The following is a 19037-nucleotide window of genomic DNA, read 5'->3' as shown; positions in this document are numbered from 1 at the left end:
ATCCTAACTGCCCCTTAGCACCACCCCCAAATTTCGCGCCCAAACTGACTTTCTCCATTAACCCCTTATTAACCCTATGGCCTGGCATCCCTCCTAGTCATGTAGCCCTCCCTTAAGCCCCTTCGGGTCAGCAGTCCGGGCTCTTCCTTTCTCTCAATCAGTCAGGGTATCAGCAGGCAGACCCCCAGCCATGATTTACTTATTATTTATCTATCCTTGTGATAGGTGATACATTTTTAAGGCGCAAACCCCATACTCATGTGAATTAAGTTATCAGAACCCACTGATTTAGGCAAAATCAGCTGAAGGGATGTTTACCACCGTTCAGGTATACGGTATTTCATTCTCCCCAAGTTGTAGGTTTATGGCAGAATTGGAATAAATAGCTGTCATGGGTAGGATTACTTTTTGGCTGGGGACACATTGGGGTATAACATCCAAAGATTCTCTCATGCAATATACTAATGATATTTGTCTCAGACTGTGCTCCGAGTCTCTCTCAAGTGAAAATCGATCACAGGTGCGAAAATGAAGAGATTAATATTCCCATCTTCTCCTTTGTCTGTCTCGGTGTATATTGGACTGTACTCGAATGACATCAGTGCAGTCTGACATTTCACACGCATTCATAGACTTGTATGGGTGTGCGCTGAATCAACGTAAAGGAAGAAATGCTGATTGGCACTGCCCTATACACTGTGTGCAGAATTATTAGGCAAGTTGTATTTTAGCGGATTTTTTTTATTATTGATCAACAACTATGTTCTCAATCAACCCAAAATACTCATAAATATCAAAGCTTAATATTTTTGGAAGTTGGAGTGTTTTTTTTTAGATTTGGCTATATCTGTTTGTGCAGGTAACTGCAGATGAAATGTAATAATGAAGACATATACAAATATAAAAATATAAAAATATAAAAACAGAAATATAACTATTAAGAGTAGATATTTATTTATAAGTTCTATACATAATTTTGATTATTAAACATAAAACAATTAAAAATATTGAAAATATTGTTGCATAATTTCATCATACTTTTTATACATTTTTATACACTTTTACATATTTTTATCATGTGTTCTTAGATATTTTTATATATTTTAAACTTATGTATAGAGAAATATATATGTGTATGAATATGTGTATTTGAATGTTTTTATTCTAAATTTAATTCATTATTATACTATGGTTTCTGAATTATCTTGTAATTTTTCACTTATGCCAAGGTACCTTTGCACCAATTTATATTATATGCGGTTCTCTTTTTAAGTATTTATATATATACTATTTTGTGATGGTGGCCTGTAGCAATTAACTCTCACTGAACTGGTGTATAAATGGCACCTAAACCAACAGCTGAGCTATCCTTGAAGAAGGGGACCGGTAACGCCCCCGAAACGCGCGTCGGATTTGGACTTTGCTCAGCTCACCCTTTGTGGTGAAGATCTATTTGGCGGCTTCCTCCCTCCTGTTGATTCAATCAGTCGTGCATGCGGTATACGCCCGGGCTGCCACTGGAGAAGTTGGAGAAGCTACACGCCTGTTTGAAATTATTTCCTACCTGGCAGCCGGCATTATACAGCTCATGTCGGCTTTGTTTCTCCTGCACTGGGAGCACAGACAGGGAATCCTTGCGCTGAATTGATTCCAGGCATCTAGAAGCACCGTGCAGGAATATACCTCTGGGGGCTTGGTGCCTAGGACTGGTCTCAGGTAACAACTTTCTTGGAACAACTCTGAGCCGGTGCGCTCCTACATCGTTGTTAAACACATTTATAGGCATTCAGAATGGCGGAAGACTTGGCTTACATTATAAGCCTTTATACCTATTTTTTCCTCCTCAGCCTTTGTTACTAATTCTCTCGGCCTCATCGTTTTATGTAGAGCTACTATTATTGAATTGTGCACTTTATTGAATGGTCTATTGGCCTCTTACTGTTCCAAGTATATGATCACATTCTGCCACCGGCCGGGGCATTACGATTATTTATTCTGTCAAATAGCTGCTGTGACCTATTGTGGCTATTTATTATATGTTATATGTTTTATGTTGGTTAGTGTGTATGGTTTGTTTAAAACAAGGATAACCTTTAATAAAGCAATAAATTAACCCATTATCAGCGCTGGTTTTGAGATTTCTTGTCTTAGAAAATCTCCTATAAAAAATTTCTTTGATCAAAATACTCATTTGCCTAATAATTCTGCACACAGTGTAGTATAAGATTGGAGTGAGCGCTATCTGATAAAATATAGGATAGTCATTGTTAAAGTAAGGAAGGAGTTCAAATCTTCAGGCCTTTCAAAAGATAGTTTTTAACTGGGATTCCACCTTTGAAACAAAGAACTGTTGAGGGGTGTGGCTATGCTGGGTGGTATCTATAATTATTATGCAGATATATGCTCTTCTATTTGTTACTGTTCTAGAAACACCTACATTTATGCATATGTAGTATATAATACAGAGTCCACCCCTCGTGGATTGGAGATTTCCACAGAGAGTTTGGATTTACAAACTTCCTTGAGTTCTCACCACCGCTGATAGAATTCCTGAAACTTCTGAAGTAATCAAAAATTACTTCAACAGCCATTGTTCAATTTATATGCAAATGTGAGCGAGCCTTTAGTGAGATGCGGAGCTCAGACCTTAAACACCTACATGTGTGAAATGTACTCCAACAATTAACTGATTGTGGAGGTCCATCAGCACCCCCCAATGATTGCAAAGAGCAGCTTCATCTTTTGTTCCCAGAGAATCAATTTCTGAGGTTTTGCTGAAAGTCCTACAAGAACAAGGTGGACCTGGTGCTGTTTTATAAACTAGATGACGCAGCCGCTGTGGTTTGTGGACCTAAACCGGACCGTGAGAAACGTAGCATAGATGTCATATCTGATTATTTATTGTAGGAAAACCTCTTTAACTCTTGTCCCAGCTGCTATGAATTTACCTCCATATGAAGATGGTTACTGATGATACAACATTTCTATATCACGCCTGCATCACTGAGGCGACAAAGAAGAGGAGGAAGCGTAAAATACCAGCCATGCTTGGACAGCACTTGTTCTTCGTGATTCGGGTGCATTAGCGAGCTCTCAGGCTCTTTAGATGTAAAATGAAATGACGGAAGCACTAAAATGGGTCAAAAGACAGTGCAATGACAGCCCTGCCTGCCACACTCACTACATCAGAGTCTGGATGTGGAGATAATTCAATATGAAAGATCTCTCATATGCAGTCAATACTGTATAGTCCTGCCACTAGAAGTGATGACTCCCGCAGCATGGGCATGGAGGTGATTCTCATCATTGGCTTTGACTTTTAAAAAATTATATCGAGATATATAAGGAGCAAATGTTACTCCGTGAAACAAACACAACGACGACTTGTCCAGGCAACTAAGAGTGCAGGTCTTCAGACATTTAGACCTCTTTCACACATCCGTTTTTTGCCATCAGGCACAACCCGGGCGAATTGCGGATAAAACGGATCCGGTACCAGATCTGTTTTTTTCGTCATACACTTGTATTAGCGCCGGATTGTGCCGCATGGCCTTGCGTTTCATCCGGCGTGCGGCAAAATTTGTCTGTGCGGCCACCGGAAGCAACATCCAAAGGAACATTTTTTTCGACCGGTGAAAAACTGGAAGGCACCGAATTCGGCACCGTTTGTCTTTTTTTACAGTTGAAGTGTATGGGTGCTAGTGTGGCGCCCTGGACAAGCCAGGACGTCACAGGTACTGCAACAACACACCCCCCACCCCGGTTAGGCACATCAGCCGCACACACAAAATCCTTGTTGCCTCCCTCCAGGGGCTGATGTCCACGCCAGGTGGGGTGGAGCCAGGCGGTTGGCCCCACCCACCGATGAGTTCACAGTGCTGGAGGCGGGAAAAGAGGGCAGTTAGAGTTTGGAGAGTGAAGGAAGTGGTAAAGGAGCAGTCTGACCGTGTCCGGGTACGTGGCCCGGGCACAGAAACAGCAAGGTTGGCAGACGGTGGTGACCGTCTGCAGGCGAGGCCGATTGAAGCACAACCGTAAGGACTGGGGACGGGCGGTGGCCCGCCGGTACCGGCCTGGGGAGCGAAGAGAGGCCAGCACCATTCGGCAGGGCCTTCGGACCCCAACCAGGCTTGGAGTCGCCGTTAAACCGGTCAAATCCGTCAGCGACGGGAACTTCCGGGGTTTCCCAGCAGCAAAGACCCGACTAAAGGCAACCGCTCAACCGTGAAGGGAAATACAGCTACCGCCACAGCTAGAGTTCCCAGGGCCAGCGCCTGCGGGCAAAAGGGGCTCCTCCGGCAAACATACTGCTGGGGAGCGGGTAACCGGTGGGAAGCCATCGGGGCCGAGAACATAACACCGGTGCAGGGAGAGACAGTTACCGCCAACCTACCGGGAGTGACCGTCGCAGCCGTCTGTGGGACTCGTCCATCCAGCCGTTTGTTTTACCAGAGACTCCGTGTACGTTACTGGCTGAGTAAGTACCACTGTGCCGTCTGGCACCGCGCTGCCCCTGCGACCCTGCACCCGGCCAAGCCCCGCAATCCACCTACAGTCAACAACTCCGGGCCCCGGGACTACCAAAACCCCACTACCCACGGAGGGGAGAGAAACATCCCAGCTGCTCCCTGTCATCGCTCCCAGGATCCCCGTACTGAGCAGCGGTGGTGCCCCAACCTCACCACACACCGTGGGTGGCGTCACGGACAACATCCCCAAACCAAACCATCCCCTTTTAGTCACGGGCGAGGAGCGCCGCTCGAGTCCCCGGATCCGGCCCACCGCTCGAGCCACCGAGCAGCAGCAGCCGGACCCGAGCCGCAAGAGTGGTCGAGCAGTGCACCCCCCGCCCGCGACACTAGATCCATAGTCTTCTGGCAAATGATGGCATGAAGCGCCGGATCCGTTTTTTGCTTCTGGGCATGCCCAGACATTGTGTAAATTCACTTCTGGTCACAAAAAAATCTTTCTCTCTCTCTCTCTCTTCTTTGAAGCCAATCATGATAGAATCAGCTCCAAACAAAGCAGTGTCCAAAGAGGCTGCAAAAAAGGCTTAAAAAAAAAACTTTTTCAGAAGTTGTAAACAAAAAAATCTTCAAAAACACTTAGGAAAAGAAAAACGTTTCCAAAAAACTGACCAGTCCAGTAAGGCTACGCTCCTACAATCAGTGTTGGTTGAGTTTTTCATGCTGCAGAATAGTATAAACAGTTCAGTTTCTAATGTGGTGACTGCTTGAGGACCTTTGGTGACATCACATTCATGTGATCATGATGTCACCATCAGGAGGGTTGAAGAAGTGTTTGAATGGTGGTATGAGTGTGCGTCTAGAATGTATGGGCTCCCCGTGGTATATCTGTCAAGAATGTATGGGCTCCTGGTGATATATATGTGTAAAATATATAGGCTCCTGGTGGTATATATGTCTAGAAGGTATGGGCTCCTGCTGCTATATATTAACCCCTTCACAACATCCGCCATACATGTACTGCACAAGTCGGAAGCGGGTGTATGGAGTGGGCTCACGGGGTGCCCGTCCCATACTAAGCACATATTGTCTGTATATTACAGCCAGGACCTGACTCTAAAGGCCACTTTACACGCAGAGATAAATCTTTGGTAGATCTGTGGTTGCAGTGAAATCATGGACATATTGTTCCATTTGTACACAGCCACAAACCTGGCACTGATTGTCCACAATTTCACTGCAGCCACAGATCTGCCACAGATCTGCCACAGATCTGCCACAGATCTGCCACAGATCTGCCACAGATCTGCCACAGATCTGCCACAGATCTGCCACAGATTTATCTCTGTGTGTAAAGTGGCCTTAAGGCTATGTGCCCACATTTCGTTTTAATGTGCAGAAAATCTGCACATAAAATGCATGTTTTGGCAGGAAAAAAGCAGCTGAAAAACACGCATTTTTTATTGCGTTTGCAAGGTTTTTTTACATCCTTTTATCCATGTTTCTTTTTGTGCTTTTTTAAGTCATGATAACTGTGCTGTCAGGCGCTGTACCCCCGCGATCGTCGCCGTGTCACCGGCTGATCTTACAGCTGTGACCCAGCTCTCGCTGCCAAGAGCGGTGCCCACGCTGCTCCCGGCAGTTTGACTTCCTGAATGCTGCGATCAGTGCAATTGCAGCATTCAGGAGGCAGGGAGATGAATCGCTTACCACTTACTGTGGCGATTGGGATCCTGTAATGCGATCACAGGGACCTGATCGTTGCCATGGTAACCATAGGTTGTCACCATGATGACCCTGGGTTACTGAGGTACAGATCGCTTCACAGACCAGGGCACCTACGTCACCGGAGTTCCCTGCAGCAAGGTTTCGTGGTAAAGATTTCAAGATGAGAAAATGTCTGCTGACACTGGCTTCGTAGCCTAGGTGAAGGGAATCCCAGTGATATCACAAGGTGAACTGAGTTCATGCCAGCGGATCTGTAGGAAACCCCGGTGATTCGCCGACATGAACTCAATTCATCTTGTGACATCATCGGAGTTTCTTGCAGCAAGGTCCCGACGTAAAAACCTAAGTGACATCAAAAAAGCATATAGAAACGCACAAAAAAGCAACGTGTGCATTACACATGCCTTTGAGTCCATTGAAGTCAATTGGTGAAAAAAGAAGGAAAAACGCAGAAACAATTGACCTAATGCTTCTTTTTATCAGAAACAAAAACTGCAAGGAAAAAATAAGCAGCATGTGCACAGCAAGTCAGGATTCTCATAGACTTTGCTGGGGTGCTTTTTCTTGTTTTTAATCGATTAAAAGAAGCAAGGAAAAAAGCAAGAAAAAAAGCAACATGTGCACACAATCGTTAACCTGTTAAACCTATTATTGTTAAAAAAAATGAAATCCCGCTGTCAAACTCTGACAGCGAGATTTAACACGTGCCGGCATGGCAGCGCACCATTTTAACCGCCCATCGACACACCTGTAACATGATCGAAGGTCAGCAATCGGTTGCAATGACAGAAGGGCGTTTGCTGAAGTCCGTGCTTGTCATAGTGTAGCGCCCCTGAATACATCAGGGTGCTACAGGGAACTGCATCCTGTCCTCCGCGGTGCAGGGCCTACCCCCCCATGGTTCCAGGTTCCCAACAACGGTGTCACTAACATCCGCACTACAAATCCCAACCACACCTCACACCATGACCTGTACAGACACACCAGTGGATTGGTCAGGTTGGAGCAGGGCCACTCACCTAGGGGTCAGGCAGACTGGTGAGAGGAGAGACAGGAGTCGAGTGTTAGCCCTCAAAGAGTGAGGAGCTGGGGAGTTGTAGCTCCCAGGGAAGCAACAGGTTGAGTCGCAGACGGTGGTCTGGGACCACAGGAGTCGGGGACCGGTAGCAGGAACATTGGACAGGGGTGTGACAGACTTAGTCTGGGAGGACTGTCAGCATCAAAAAGCCCAATTACCTTACCGGTACCGAGCACGACGAGGTACAGGACCCTAGGTCAGGAGCCGACTCAACGTCTTGGCAATTAACCTGCAGAAGAAGGAGACCTTCAGGGACCTTCTCAGGAGGTCAGAGATTGAAGGTGTCAGCACAATGCGGGGGATTGGGTTCTCCAAAGTACACAATCCACTAAAATCCCAAGTGCCAGTCATCAAGAGCACAGCTGCCATACACACGGGTAGTGGGGTTCCTGAAAGCTTCAAGCCGAGGGGCCACAACGGACAATCAATTTGTGCACGGGGGCAGGATCTGGACTTACCAAGTGACACCAGTGAGAGCCGGACCTGGACGGGCTCCCCCGCAGAAACTGCGGTACCTAGAGAGTTTGGTTTACCATCTGTGTGAGTGTCTGCTTATTCCACTTAATCCAGCACCAAGACTACCACAGTGAGTAACTTGACCCCTGCAAGCTGCTTTCCCAAGGTCAAGCCACCCGCTCACCAAACCTCCCACTATCCGGGCCTTCCCTACCCGCAGAGGGACGGACACCTGGCTGCCCCCACACCATCTGCCCCGGTACTCTCTTCGGCAGCAGCGGTACTCCCCTTACCGCAACCCGCAGGTGGCGTCATGAACATTTATCCCCTGTAAATACCCCCTTACATTTGAGTGCCACAAGCCTCGGGGTCCGGAGACCCTCGAGTTACAGCAACCCCGGATCTGAGCAGTTTGACTGCTGCAGGGGCGGCACAATAGCAGCACTGCCTGTGGCCGGGCATTGCCGTATAAAGCATAAGTAATCAAGACGATCGCAGATTATAGCGCTCGAAGGGGATGATTAAGAACAGTCCCTAAATAAAGAAAGAAAATTTAAAAAAATCTGAAAAAAAATTAAACGAACATAAAAGTTAAATTTACCTCCCTTTTACTCCATTAAAATAAAAGATAATAAAAATATATGTAAAAAAAATTACACATATGTGGAATTGCCACATTCAGAAAAGCCAATCTATCAAAATATAAAAATAATTAACCAGACAGGTAAACATTGCAAAACATAAAATAATTAAAGAACTCCAAACTTACCGTAGGTTTTATTTGGTCGCTGAAATTCCACAAAAAATGCTCTAACAAGCGATCAAAACATCATATTTATCCCAACATGGTCAATAAAAAAGCTGTCTCACCATGCAAAAAATAAGCCATCACACAGATCCATCAACTGAAAAATGAAAATTGGCACTTGAAAAATGATGACACAAGCCCTCCAATTTTTTTGGAGGCCCCTGCCTCCATCCCGCTGATGAAGCGACAGCGATACGCGTAAAGGACTGGGAGCTTCAATCTTCCCCCCACCTTTTATGACCGTTGCTCCTACTCTGTCCAAACATGGGTAAGCTTCATACAACTGACTCGCCCACCCCAGGGCTATGGGACACCCGGTGCCGGGCCGGACTAGTCCGGGGGTCGTCAGTGGTGGCGGGGCCCGGCTCCGTGGCCCTGGTGGGTGTCAGTTTAAATATGTGGCTGATGACTTGGTGATGAATAAAGTTTGTGTTTGTGACGCCACCTGTGGTATGCGGCTATTAAGCCGCCGCTGCTGTGTAAGGCCTCCGGGGTGATGATATGGCAGCAATGATGGTACTGCTCCCCACAGGTGGAGCAATGCCCCGGGGCACACTGTTGGTGCTCGTGAGAGTCTATAGTGTAATGGAAGGCTAAGCAGATAAAATAACAGAGACCACTCCAAGGGTGCAGTTTCAAGTTCTTTACTCACACGTCCTGGTATGCGCACACTGGTGCCCTCAGACGACTGGAACCCACTGTCAGGGACCTCCGCCGTTTCTGGGTGATTCTTGGAGTAAAAACCTGTACCCTTCTCTCTAAGGTGTCTCTATCTTCAGCTCTCTTCCTAAGCCTAGCTCTTTTAGGATGAACCTGCTCGGCCTCCACTACAGCCTCCAGGCTGGGGGGTCACCTGTCGGATGATTATCCCCTTTCTAGAGGTTCTACGGTGGGCTGTGGCCCGGGGAGTTTACAACTTTCCCTGGGCCTCGGTTTTTACTGTTTGGAGATAATTTTGCACTCCTCCGGTTTCTAGGGACCGTCCCCTGTTGCAGCTTGATCCCTCCACCGATGTTCCTGTGGAACAGGCCACCACAGCTCTACAGCTACCTGTGGTCCTGGAATCCCTTCTTCTCTCTGCTTGGTGTCACCTGGACCCTCTGAGTCCCAGGATCTTCACCAGGAAGCGTCTCTTTCTTCTTCTCAGCTCCTGACTGACTTGGAGCTCTCTTTCCTTCCCTCCTTCTCGTCTGCCTCCTGCAGACCTCCTCCTCCTCCTACCCACTCTCTCTCTTTCTTCTGTTGCTTTCTCTGTGCGGACACTCTGAGCTCACAGAGCTCCTTTCTCTTTCACAGCTACATGCTGTCTCCTCACTCTCTCACTCTCTGAGGTAAACTGAAACTAACTTGACCTTTCTTTCTCTGACTGCTCTCTGGTGGCTCCTCCCACCTCCCCAGTTGCTAAGCTGTACCCTATAGGAGCAGGGATGGGTCTTACGGCCCCTCCCAGCATGCAGCATGGGAGGGTTACTGCCACTGTCCCTGGTCCCAGTATGTACCTAACAATGGGTGTTGTGTAGATTTACCAGGGGACCGGTGTTCACTCCTTTCCTCACCCAGAATGGGGCATCACACCGCTGGATGGGGTGCAATGTCCTGTGGCGACGGAAGCCTCAAGGGCGCCACACAACCTTTGAGACTTATGGTGTTAGTCACTTAAATTAGCAATAGCCCTTGGTCAGTGTTGGAGCTTACTTGTTCTCACTTATTTCTATGCAGCAGATTTTTAGGATATATTCATAGTCGAACTGATTGACATTGGTTCTGCTGCTCATTTATGTGATGCAAGTATATTTGACTGCTTGAATTTTTACATCTGGGTGCTTGAATACATATATGTGGGGGGTGATTGTTGGTAGAGGTCCTCCTTTATACCTATATATTGATGAATTTACTGTATTTTAAATAATGTGTGTCTTTCTACATCTTTAATAAAAATTGCTATTTTTTATGAAAAAAGTACTCCTGTGTGTATGTGTTCTGAGGTACATCCTTTTGAGACTATATAGATGGAGTTTTTTCGGAAATTTAATCCTAATCTAAGGGAACCATAAGAATTTTGATATTTACATAATGCTCTCACAGTGTTTTTCACTTTGGTCTTTGATCCTTTTTGTAAGTGTGATTTAGTTATTGCCAACACCTGTTAGGTGCCATAGGTAAGTTACAGGTTTATGACAATTTTATTTAATTTTTTTTCATTGAAGACAAATTAAATGAAGATAATAATACCAAAGAATTTGTGATTGCAATCATTTTCAAGAAGAAACTGAGTATTATCTGACAGAATTGTAGGGGTGCCAATACTTTTGGCCAGCACTGCATTGTTAGCCCCTGGCTCCCCTGACATCCTTAGATCCAGTAGATTCCACACCTATTCGCCGATCAAGATACCTAGGCCCTGGTTGACCCTGAAATAGGCCCAAGGTAGTGACTGGATGGATTGAGCACCAGTTAACCCCACTAAGACCTAAAGAACACAGGGAAAACAAACAGGGGAATGCAAATGGACAACTTATCTACAAGATGACTTTGCGAGAATGACAGTAACATACAACAAAGTTTTATGACAGGAGATTGCAAGCCGACTGCTTGCAATGTGAATAGCATAGTAGTAAACTCTATCACCGGCAACAAACCAAGGGGAAAGGCAGGTATATATAAACACAGGGAGTGGGGATAAGGATTTGCAGCTGAACTGCCAAGATATCCACAGGGTCCAAAAGGGAAAATGTTAACCCTAACAGGGAAGATACATAGAATTCCATTCACACAAAGGAAGAATGGAATATCAAGGAGCAGTTTGTGCAGCCAAATGCAGCGACCTTCTGCAGCCGGACACCACAGGGTTGTCTATCAACCGTGACACTCCCGTTACAGCAGGCGGGGGATTTGGGGGTGTGTTCATGTGACGCCCTGGCCTATCAGGTCGTCACAAGTATGCAGTGCAATCTGCCCTTCTGCATGGTACCTGCTCCTCCTTGGTTACGGGTCCTGTCCCTTTGGTGTTGCTAAGAACAGGTATACTCAAATCCTGAGGAACACTGTGCACCACACCCACCAAACACCCATTGGGCGGCCTGAAGGGAATAGGGCCACCCAGATGGAGGGATAGTAGAAGGAGAGCCAGAAGTGTCAGGAGTAGTCAGAGAGTAGTCAGTGAACCGTGACAGGATATATATCTAAGACATTACACAATAGATAACTTACAACAATAGGCAGAATGTGCACAGGAGGAGCGCAAATATGGGGGTTGGCTGGCAAACACCTCCTTCACATGGTAAGATCGTTCTTCCACGATACTGGAATACGCAGAATGTTATCCCAAACGTCAGCATGAAAATGAAGAAAAGGATGGTGAGGACAGCACAGGTTACATAACCTGCTTCATACTTCGCAACCTAAAATGAAAAATAAATCAACAGATTAGTCATATTGAAGGATAAAACAGTACAATAATAACCAAAAGCATTGTATACAGTGTGTCCACCCATATCCTGTCCAACGCCATTAACTTGAGAATGGCGGCAGCTATAGGCATAGAGGTGGCGTCTAGGTATAGTAAAGTAGTCATACGCTACGCAATGAAACCACCTATAGCACCACCTGGTGGAAAACAACGGAGTTAGCATTTTTATCTCAAACGGAACGAGATAGAGAAAAAAAGTGAATTACAAAATTGTAGGGCATCATCAATTCAATACGAATCAACACTTTGCATATAGAAAAGAAATGCTGTGATATGAAACCCATGACCCTCCTAAAACATTGAATGCTGGTGACACATATGGCACTCATTTAACTTTGATGCTCAAAGTGGCCACCGTCAGCTGCAATGCACATCTGCACTCTGGACAGCATACTGTATCTTGCTGCACGTTGTGCAATATGGTAGGTGACATGTTTGCACAAGCATCTGTGATAGGTCGTCGTAGGTCCTGCAATGTTGGTGGAGGGGTCGCATACACCTGCTGTTTGATGTGACCTCACAGAAAGAAGTACAATGGGTTCAGGGCAGGTGAGCGTGGAGGCCACTCCACGCAGCCACCATACCCAATGACTTGTAGGAAGGTCTCCATGAGGTATCACTTCACGTCCTCAGCCTTGTGAGTTTTACACATTCTAATCATAGCATTTCTGTATGCAAGGTGTCGATTTGTATTGAATTGATGATGCCCTACAACTTTGTTATTCACTTTTTTTCTCTATCTCGTTCCGTTTTCAAGATAAACATGCTAACTCCGCTGTTTTCCACTAGGTCCCGCTATAGGTGGTTTCATTGCATAGCGCATGGCTACTTTACTATACCTAGACACCACTTCTATGTATATAGCTGCCGCTGTTCTCAAGGTAATGGCGATGGACAGGATATGGGTGGACACACTGTATAATACACAAAACTCAGTTTGGCCCTTGGTCTGGCCCTAATTCGGACAATTTGCTTCCCTTTGCATGACCCTTGGGCCAATTTCACGCAAGCACAAGGGGTAAAATGGTTTTACCATCTTATTTAGTGAAAAATCAATATTAGAATGTGCTGTCACTTTATGATTGGCAGGGGAGTGACCTCTTGAACCATGAGGGATGTCCTCCACTCAGAGCACCCATTCTTAACCTTGCGTGAGCACTGGGAGAGTGAGTGCCAACACCACTGGAATGGTGCTGGCACAGGAGGTGAGTATAAGCTTTTTTTATTTTAATGGGGGCAAACACTCAGATTGAAAAGGGGTTGTCCGTGTAGTAGACAACCCCTTTAAAAAGGTCGCCAGGTCAAAAGCGCCCAGTTTTTACTCTTATTTCATGCACGCATCCATGGCATTTTTCTTTATTAAATCCATTGCATCGTTCCAGAGACATGAGGATTTTAATGTAATATTTTTCTGGTCTGTACCAAGGGGGTGTTGCTCACAGGATTTTCTGGGGACATTATGTTAGGCTTTATTTCTGTTAGCCACACCCCCTTTGTAAAGATCAGAAAAATGTGTGCTGAATTTAAAGGGACTCTGTCAGCAGGTTTCTGCAATGTAATCTGAAGACAGTATGCTGTAAAGGGTGCGACATCGCTAACGATATATCGTCAGGGTCACGGTGTTTGTAACGCACATCCGGCATCGTAAACGACATCGCAGCGTATGACACCTAGGAGCGACTATCAACGATCGAAAAAACAGCAAAAATCGTCGCACCTAATCATAATGTCATTGTTGTTTCATTCCGCAGATTGTTTTTCGTTCCTGCGGCACCACACATCGCTGTGTGTGACACTGCAGGAACGACAAACATCATCCTACCTGCGTCAACCGATAATGAGGAAGGAAGGAGGTGGGCGGCATGTTCCGGCCGCTCATCTCCTCCCCTCCTCTTCTATTGGGCGGCCGTTTAGTGACGCCGCTGTGACGTCGCTGTGACGCCGAACGCACCTCCCCCTTGAAGGAGGGATTGTTTGGTGGCCACGGCGACATCGCTGAACAGGTATGTGCGTGTGACGCTGCCGTAGCGATATTGTTCGCTACGGCAGCGATCACTACATGTCGCATGAACGACGGGGGCAGGTGCTATCACTCTCGACATCGCTAGCAATCGCTAGCGATGTCACAGCGTGTAAAGCACCCTTAAGAGTTAAAACAGAAAATTCAGCCCTGCGTCAATCTTAAGTCCCAGTCACACACAAAGACTTACCAGCGATCTCGACAACGATATGACCTGATAAGGATCACTGGTAAGTCCCTGGGAGGTCGCTGGTGAGATGTCACACAGTCAGACCTTACCAACGATGAGCGACCTGTATAACGATCTTGGCGGCGTTGGGACCCTGTAAGGAGGTCATTGGTAGGTGTCAAACACAGTGATGTGTCCTGCCCAGCAGGACATCACCTTTGAAGAAAATAGTCCGGATCATTCAGCAATGACTAGCGATCTCACAGCAGGGGTCTGAACGCTGGTAGGTGTCACACATAACGAGATCGCTGGCGAGATCGTTGCTACGTCATAGAAACTGTGACTCAGCAACTATCTCGTTAGCGATCTCGTTGTGTGTGATGGGGCCTTTACAGTCTTTTTTTGTTTACCTGCAATAAACTATTAAGCCTATTATCTTTATCATTAGTGGGTCTCAGCAGCATGTGAGTTAAGCTGGGTTCACACTAAGCGACAGCGACAACGACGTCGCTGTTACGTCACCATTTTCTGTGACGTAACAGCGACCTTGTAAGTCGCTGTTATGATCGCTGCTTAGCTGTCAAACACAGCGATGCAGCAGCGTTCATAACGTCGCTGTGCTACATGTGCAGAGAGCAGGGAGCCGCGCTTAGCGCTGGCTCCTTGCTCTCCTAGGTACAGTACACATCGGGTTAATTACCCGATGTGTACTGCAGCCACATGTGCACAGAGCAGGAGCCGGCACTGGCAGCAAGGGCGGAGGCTGGTAGCGAAGGTAAATATCGGGTAACCAGGGAAAGGTCTTCCCTTGGTTACCCGATGTTTACGCTGGTTACAGCTTACCGCAGCTGCCAGACGCCGGCTCCTGCTCCCTGCTCGCTTCATTTCGTCGCTCTCTCGCTGTCACACACAGCGGGAGAGTGACGACCAAAAAATGAAGCTGGACATTCAGCAACGACCGGCGACCTCACAGCAGGGGCCAGGTCGTTGCTGGATGTCACACACAGCGACAGCGACGGGACGTCGCTGCAACGTCACAGAAAATGGTGACGTAGCAGCGACGTCGTTGTCGCTGTGTGTGACACCAGCTTTATAGTTCAATTCTGCACCCTTGTGTGATTAGCAGCTTCTGTATATGGAACTGTGCCCTGAAAGCCTGGTGTGGGTGGGAACAGCTCTCCCAGCACTGCTACATACAAAATCTAAAATCTATCACTGTGTCAGAACAGCTGCACACAATAATCTAAGCGATACATCGTTCAACTCAGGGCCTCTGTGCCTATGTAGCATACATGGGGCAAAGAGGTTAATTACTTGTCGCCGGGCCTAGTGATGTCGGGTCTGGGGATGTCATGGGTGGCCCTTCTGCCCGGTTTCGTGGCCCCGAGGTGTACAATAAGAGAAGGGGTGTTGGGGGTGATGAAGGTGGAGGATTGTTTCGACACCACCTGCGGTACGCGGCCAGGGATTAGCCGCCGCTGCTGTCGTTGTCCTCTGGGGCTGATGGTTGTAGCAGCTAAGATGTTTCTGCTCTACACATTCCCACAGGTGGAGCGAGCCCTAAGGAGGATGATGAGGGGAGTAGTAATGGCGAGCGTAAAAGCGTGGGGCGCCGGCAAGGAAAGGCGGACACAGTCTCTGCGGGTTCAAGGTCTCTTTACTCACAGTCCTGGTTTTACCCGAAAGATGCCAGTCACTGCCATGATAGGCCCCAGCCGATCCCGAGCAATTCGAGGTCACCGCCGGTGTTCTCACTGTGAGTTGGGGTCCCTCCAATCCCGGTGTACGTGGAATGTGGAACGGGCCACAGGTGTTTCCTGCACTCGCCGCAGACCCTGGAATCCCGTGTAGCTGTGGAGAACCTGGGCTGAGCTGTTTGCTACAAGCCACGGGTCCTATGGAACTCTCAGAAGTGTGAGGTAAAAGAAGAGTGGACCGAGGTCCCAAGTGTGTGTCTTACCCTAATCTGTGCCCGGGCCTAACTGGCCATGTGTGAAGATGCTCCAGGTGGTTGTCCCAGTGACCGGGAAAGTCCCATACTTCGTGATGGCCAACCCCCCTGTCTACCCAAGGCCATCCCCTCAGTGGGAAAGCACGTAACTGCTTGTGAATGTGAGAAACATCAGCAATTAACCTCTCCTTACCCGGGATGAGTACTACATCTTAAAGGAGATGAAGCGACTGAAGCCTCAGGGGCGCCACACCTACATCATGCTGCTCTCAGATGAGGTAGCAAACATCTGCTGACAGATTAAATTTAAAAAACACATATCTCTGGAACATTATGGAAAATATAAAAACTCCTGCCTATTTGGGCACCAATCAGCGGGACTAAAGCAAGAAAAAAGATCACTTCAGAGCTGGTGACAGCTTCTCTTCAAATAATAAAATTCTGGATGCCCTAGAAGAAGTTAACTGCAGAGCAGGTTATACAGCTTCTATTAAATACAGTAATAAATCCATCTTTAGTAACATAATCTATAGTAATAAGCTTTCAACTAGATTAATGCCAGCCGATATAATTTAGATAATTAATGTTTCTTTCAGCATCCAGTTGATGCAATTATTTAGGAAAAAAACTCACAAAGAGTATTACGCGATATATTTAAAATATGTTCTGTAATCAGCTTCTGACAATTCCAATGCTTGCTGTCATTTAAAGGGAAATTGTCAGTAGGATCAACCGTCTGTCAGGCCATAGGAAGCTGAATAAAAACATAACTTGATACCTGTGATTAGATATCTTATTCTCGAGAAATCTTTTTTTAGTAAGTAAATGAGCTTTTAAGATCTATGGGCAGAACATAGATCTCCCTGAGAATCTGCTTCTATAGCTTATGTGACGCCCTGGACCCCAGGGGTCACAGGTAATTACACCAGCCACATACACACACACCCCCACCCCCTGTGAGGTCACACACATGTCACCCGAAAGGGAGACCTGATGCCTCCCCCAGGGCAAGTAGAGCACACCAGGGGGGCGGAGTCAGGCAGAAAGACACGCCCACCGAGGAGACTACTGTCCTGGGGCAGGAAGTTCAAGCAGATTAGTTTGGAGAGTGACCGTGACAGGAGGTGAAAAAGGAGAGAAACTGTCAGGGACCTGGGTAGGAGCCGGGGCCCCTTAGAGGACGTCAGGCAGGCAGGCGGTGGTGGCCGTCTGCAGGAGTACCGGTACAGCAACCGGTGGAACCATACGGACCGGGCCTGGGTTGTGGCCCGCCGGTCCCGAACCGGGGAGTCAAACGTGTACCGGAGCACCAAAAAGGAGGGTACTCAGACCCCGTTCTAGCTTAGAAGCCACTGAGTATAGGCAAATTGACTGATTGCTGACCAGACCTCACGGGTTCATCCACAACCAAAGTCCCGAAAGAAGGCAAAAGCCCACCGACTGCCAAGGACCAAACACCCGATGGGCCAGCGCCTGCGGGCAACCGAGGGCTCCTCCGGCAGCTCAACGCCGGGGAGCGGGCTACCACTGCTTAGGCAGGGGGGCCGAAACACAAACATCCAGAGGTGCATGGGAAAAGGGGCCACCATCAACCCCACAGGGGACATCAGCAGCCGGCCGCGGGGACTGACCACTACCGAACTTTGGTTTACCGGTGACTCAGTGTGAATTAATCGTGAGTACACCAGTGCCATCCGGGCACGACACACTACACCGCGGCACGGCGCCCTGCACCCTGACGACAACAACCACCAACCCTTACAGTCACCCCAGTCCCCCACCGGGCCCCGGGACTCACCGCCCCTACCCACGGAGGGGCTAACATCTCGGCTGCGGCCGCAACACCGATCCCGGACGAGCCCGCCATTACTTCAGCCGCAGCGGTGGTGCTTCTCCCGTCACCACGACCCGTGGGTGGCGTCACGACCCGTGGGTGGCGTCACGACCCGCTACACGACCACCATCCTCCCACCGCCTACTCCCCTTAACAAGAGCGACGTGGCCCCCTCCCCGGAGCCGCTCGTGCTACCGACAACCCAAGCCCGGACCTCGAGCGGCTCGGCCCGAGCAAGCGGAGGAAGCGGCCGGGCACCTCTCAGGGCAGTACACTTATTTTAAATCAAAGGAGCCATTACCAGTGTGAGCCATGTAATGACTGACAGTCTGCTGTCTTGCTCTATATGTCTCATCCCTTTAAAACAAGCCCTGGAGGAAAATTCTCAGAAGATCTTAACAGTTCATTTACATATTAAAGGGAACCTGTCACCAGTTTGTTGCCCTATAAGTTGCAGCCACCACCAGTGTGCTCTTATATACAGCATTCTAACTAGCATTATAATTAACATGCTGTATGTAAGAGCCCAGGCCACTGTGTAGAGAGTAAAAAACACTTTATAATACTCACCTAAATCAGTTGCTGCCATGGATGTGGCTCAAATGGGCGTCTTCTTCCTCCGGTGCAGGGCAGATCAAAGTATTGTAGTGCACCTGCGCGGGACCGGCGAGTGTGTATAACATAGCCGCGTCATGCACACAGGCTTCAGAAGGAGGATGAAGATGGCCGAAAGAGCAGGCACCGGCACCGGAGGGCGAAGACGCCCATTTGAGCCCCATCCACCGCAGCGACCAGTTTAGGTGAGTGTTTTTTATGTTCTACACAGCGGCCTGGGCTCTTATATACAGCATGTTAGAATGCTGTATATAAAGGCTCACTGGTGATGGCCACAGCTTAAAGGGCAAAAAACTGGTGACAGGTTCCCTTTAAGAAAAAAGTTGATTTCTCTGTAATAAGACATTGGATCACAGATATCAAATTATCATTTTATTCAGCTTTTTATGACCTACATGCCCAGATACACTGACTACATCTGTATGCATACATTCTTTTATGGG

At 47.5% G+C, this 19037-nt stretch overlaps 1 protein-coding gene across 2 annotated transcripts in view; it reads right to left on the bottom strand.

The window, feature by feature from the left end:
• The window catches only part of PROM2 (prominin 2), a 157790-nt gene that overhangs the window by 133479 nt on the left and 5274 nt on the right, over nt 1–19037 (bottom strand). For both annotated transcript variants that reach the window (XM_075346185.1, XM_075346184.1), the window contains exon 3: nt 11747–11937. In XM_075346185.1, the coding sequence (XP_075202300.1) occupies nt 11747–11937 (191 nt within the window). The remainder of the gene's footprint in view (nt 1–11746; nt 11938–19037) is intronic.

Source organism: Anomaloglossus baeobatrachus, chromosome 4 (genome assembly GCF_048569485.1).
Source record: "Anomaloglossus baeobatrachus isolate aAnoBae1 chromosome 4, aAnoBae1.hap1, whole genome shotgun sequence".
NCBI lineage: Eukaryota > Metazoa > Chordata > Amphibia > Anura > Aromobatidae > Anomaloglossus > Anomaloglossus baeobatrachus.
This window is presented reverse-complemented; position numbering and strand designations above follow the sequence as displayed.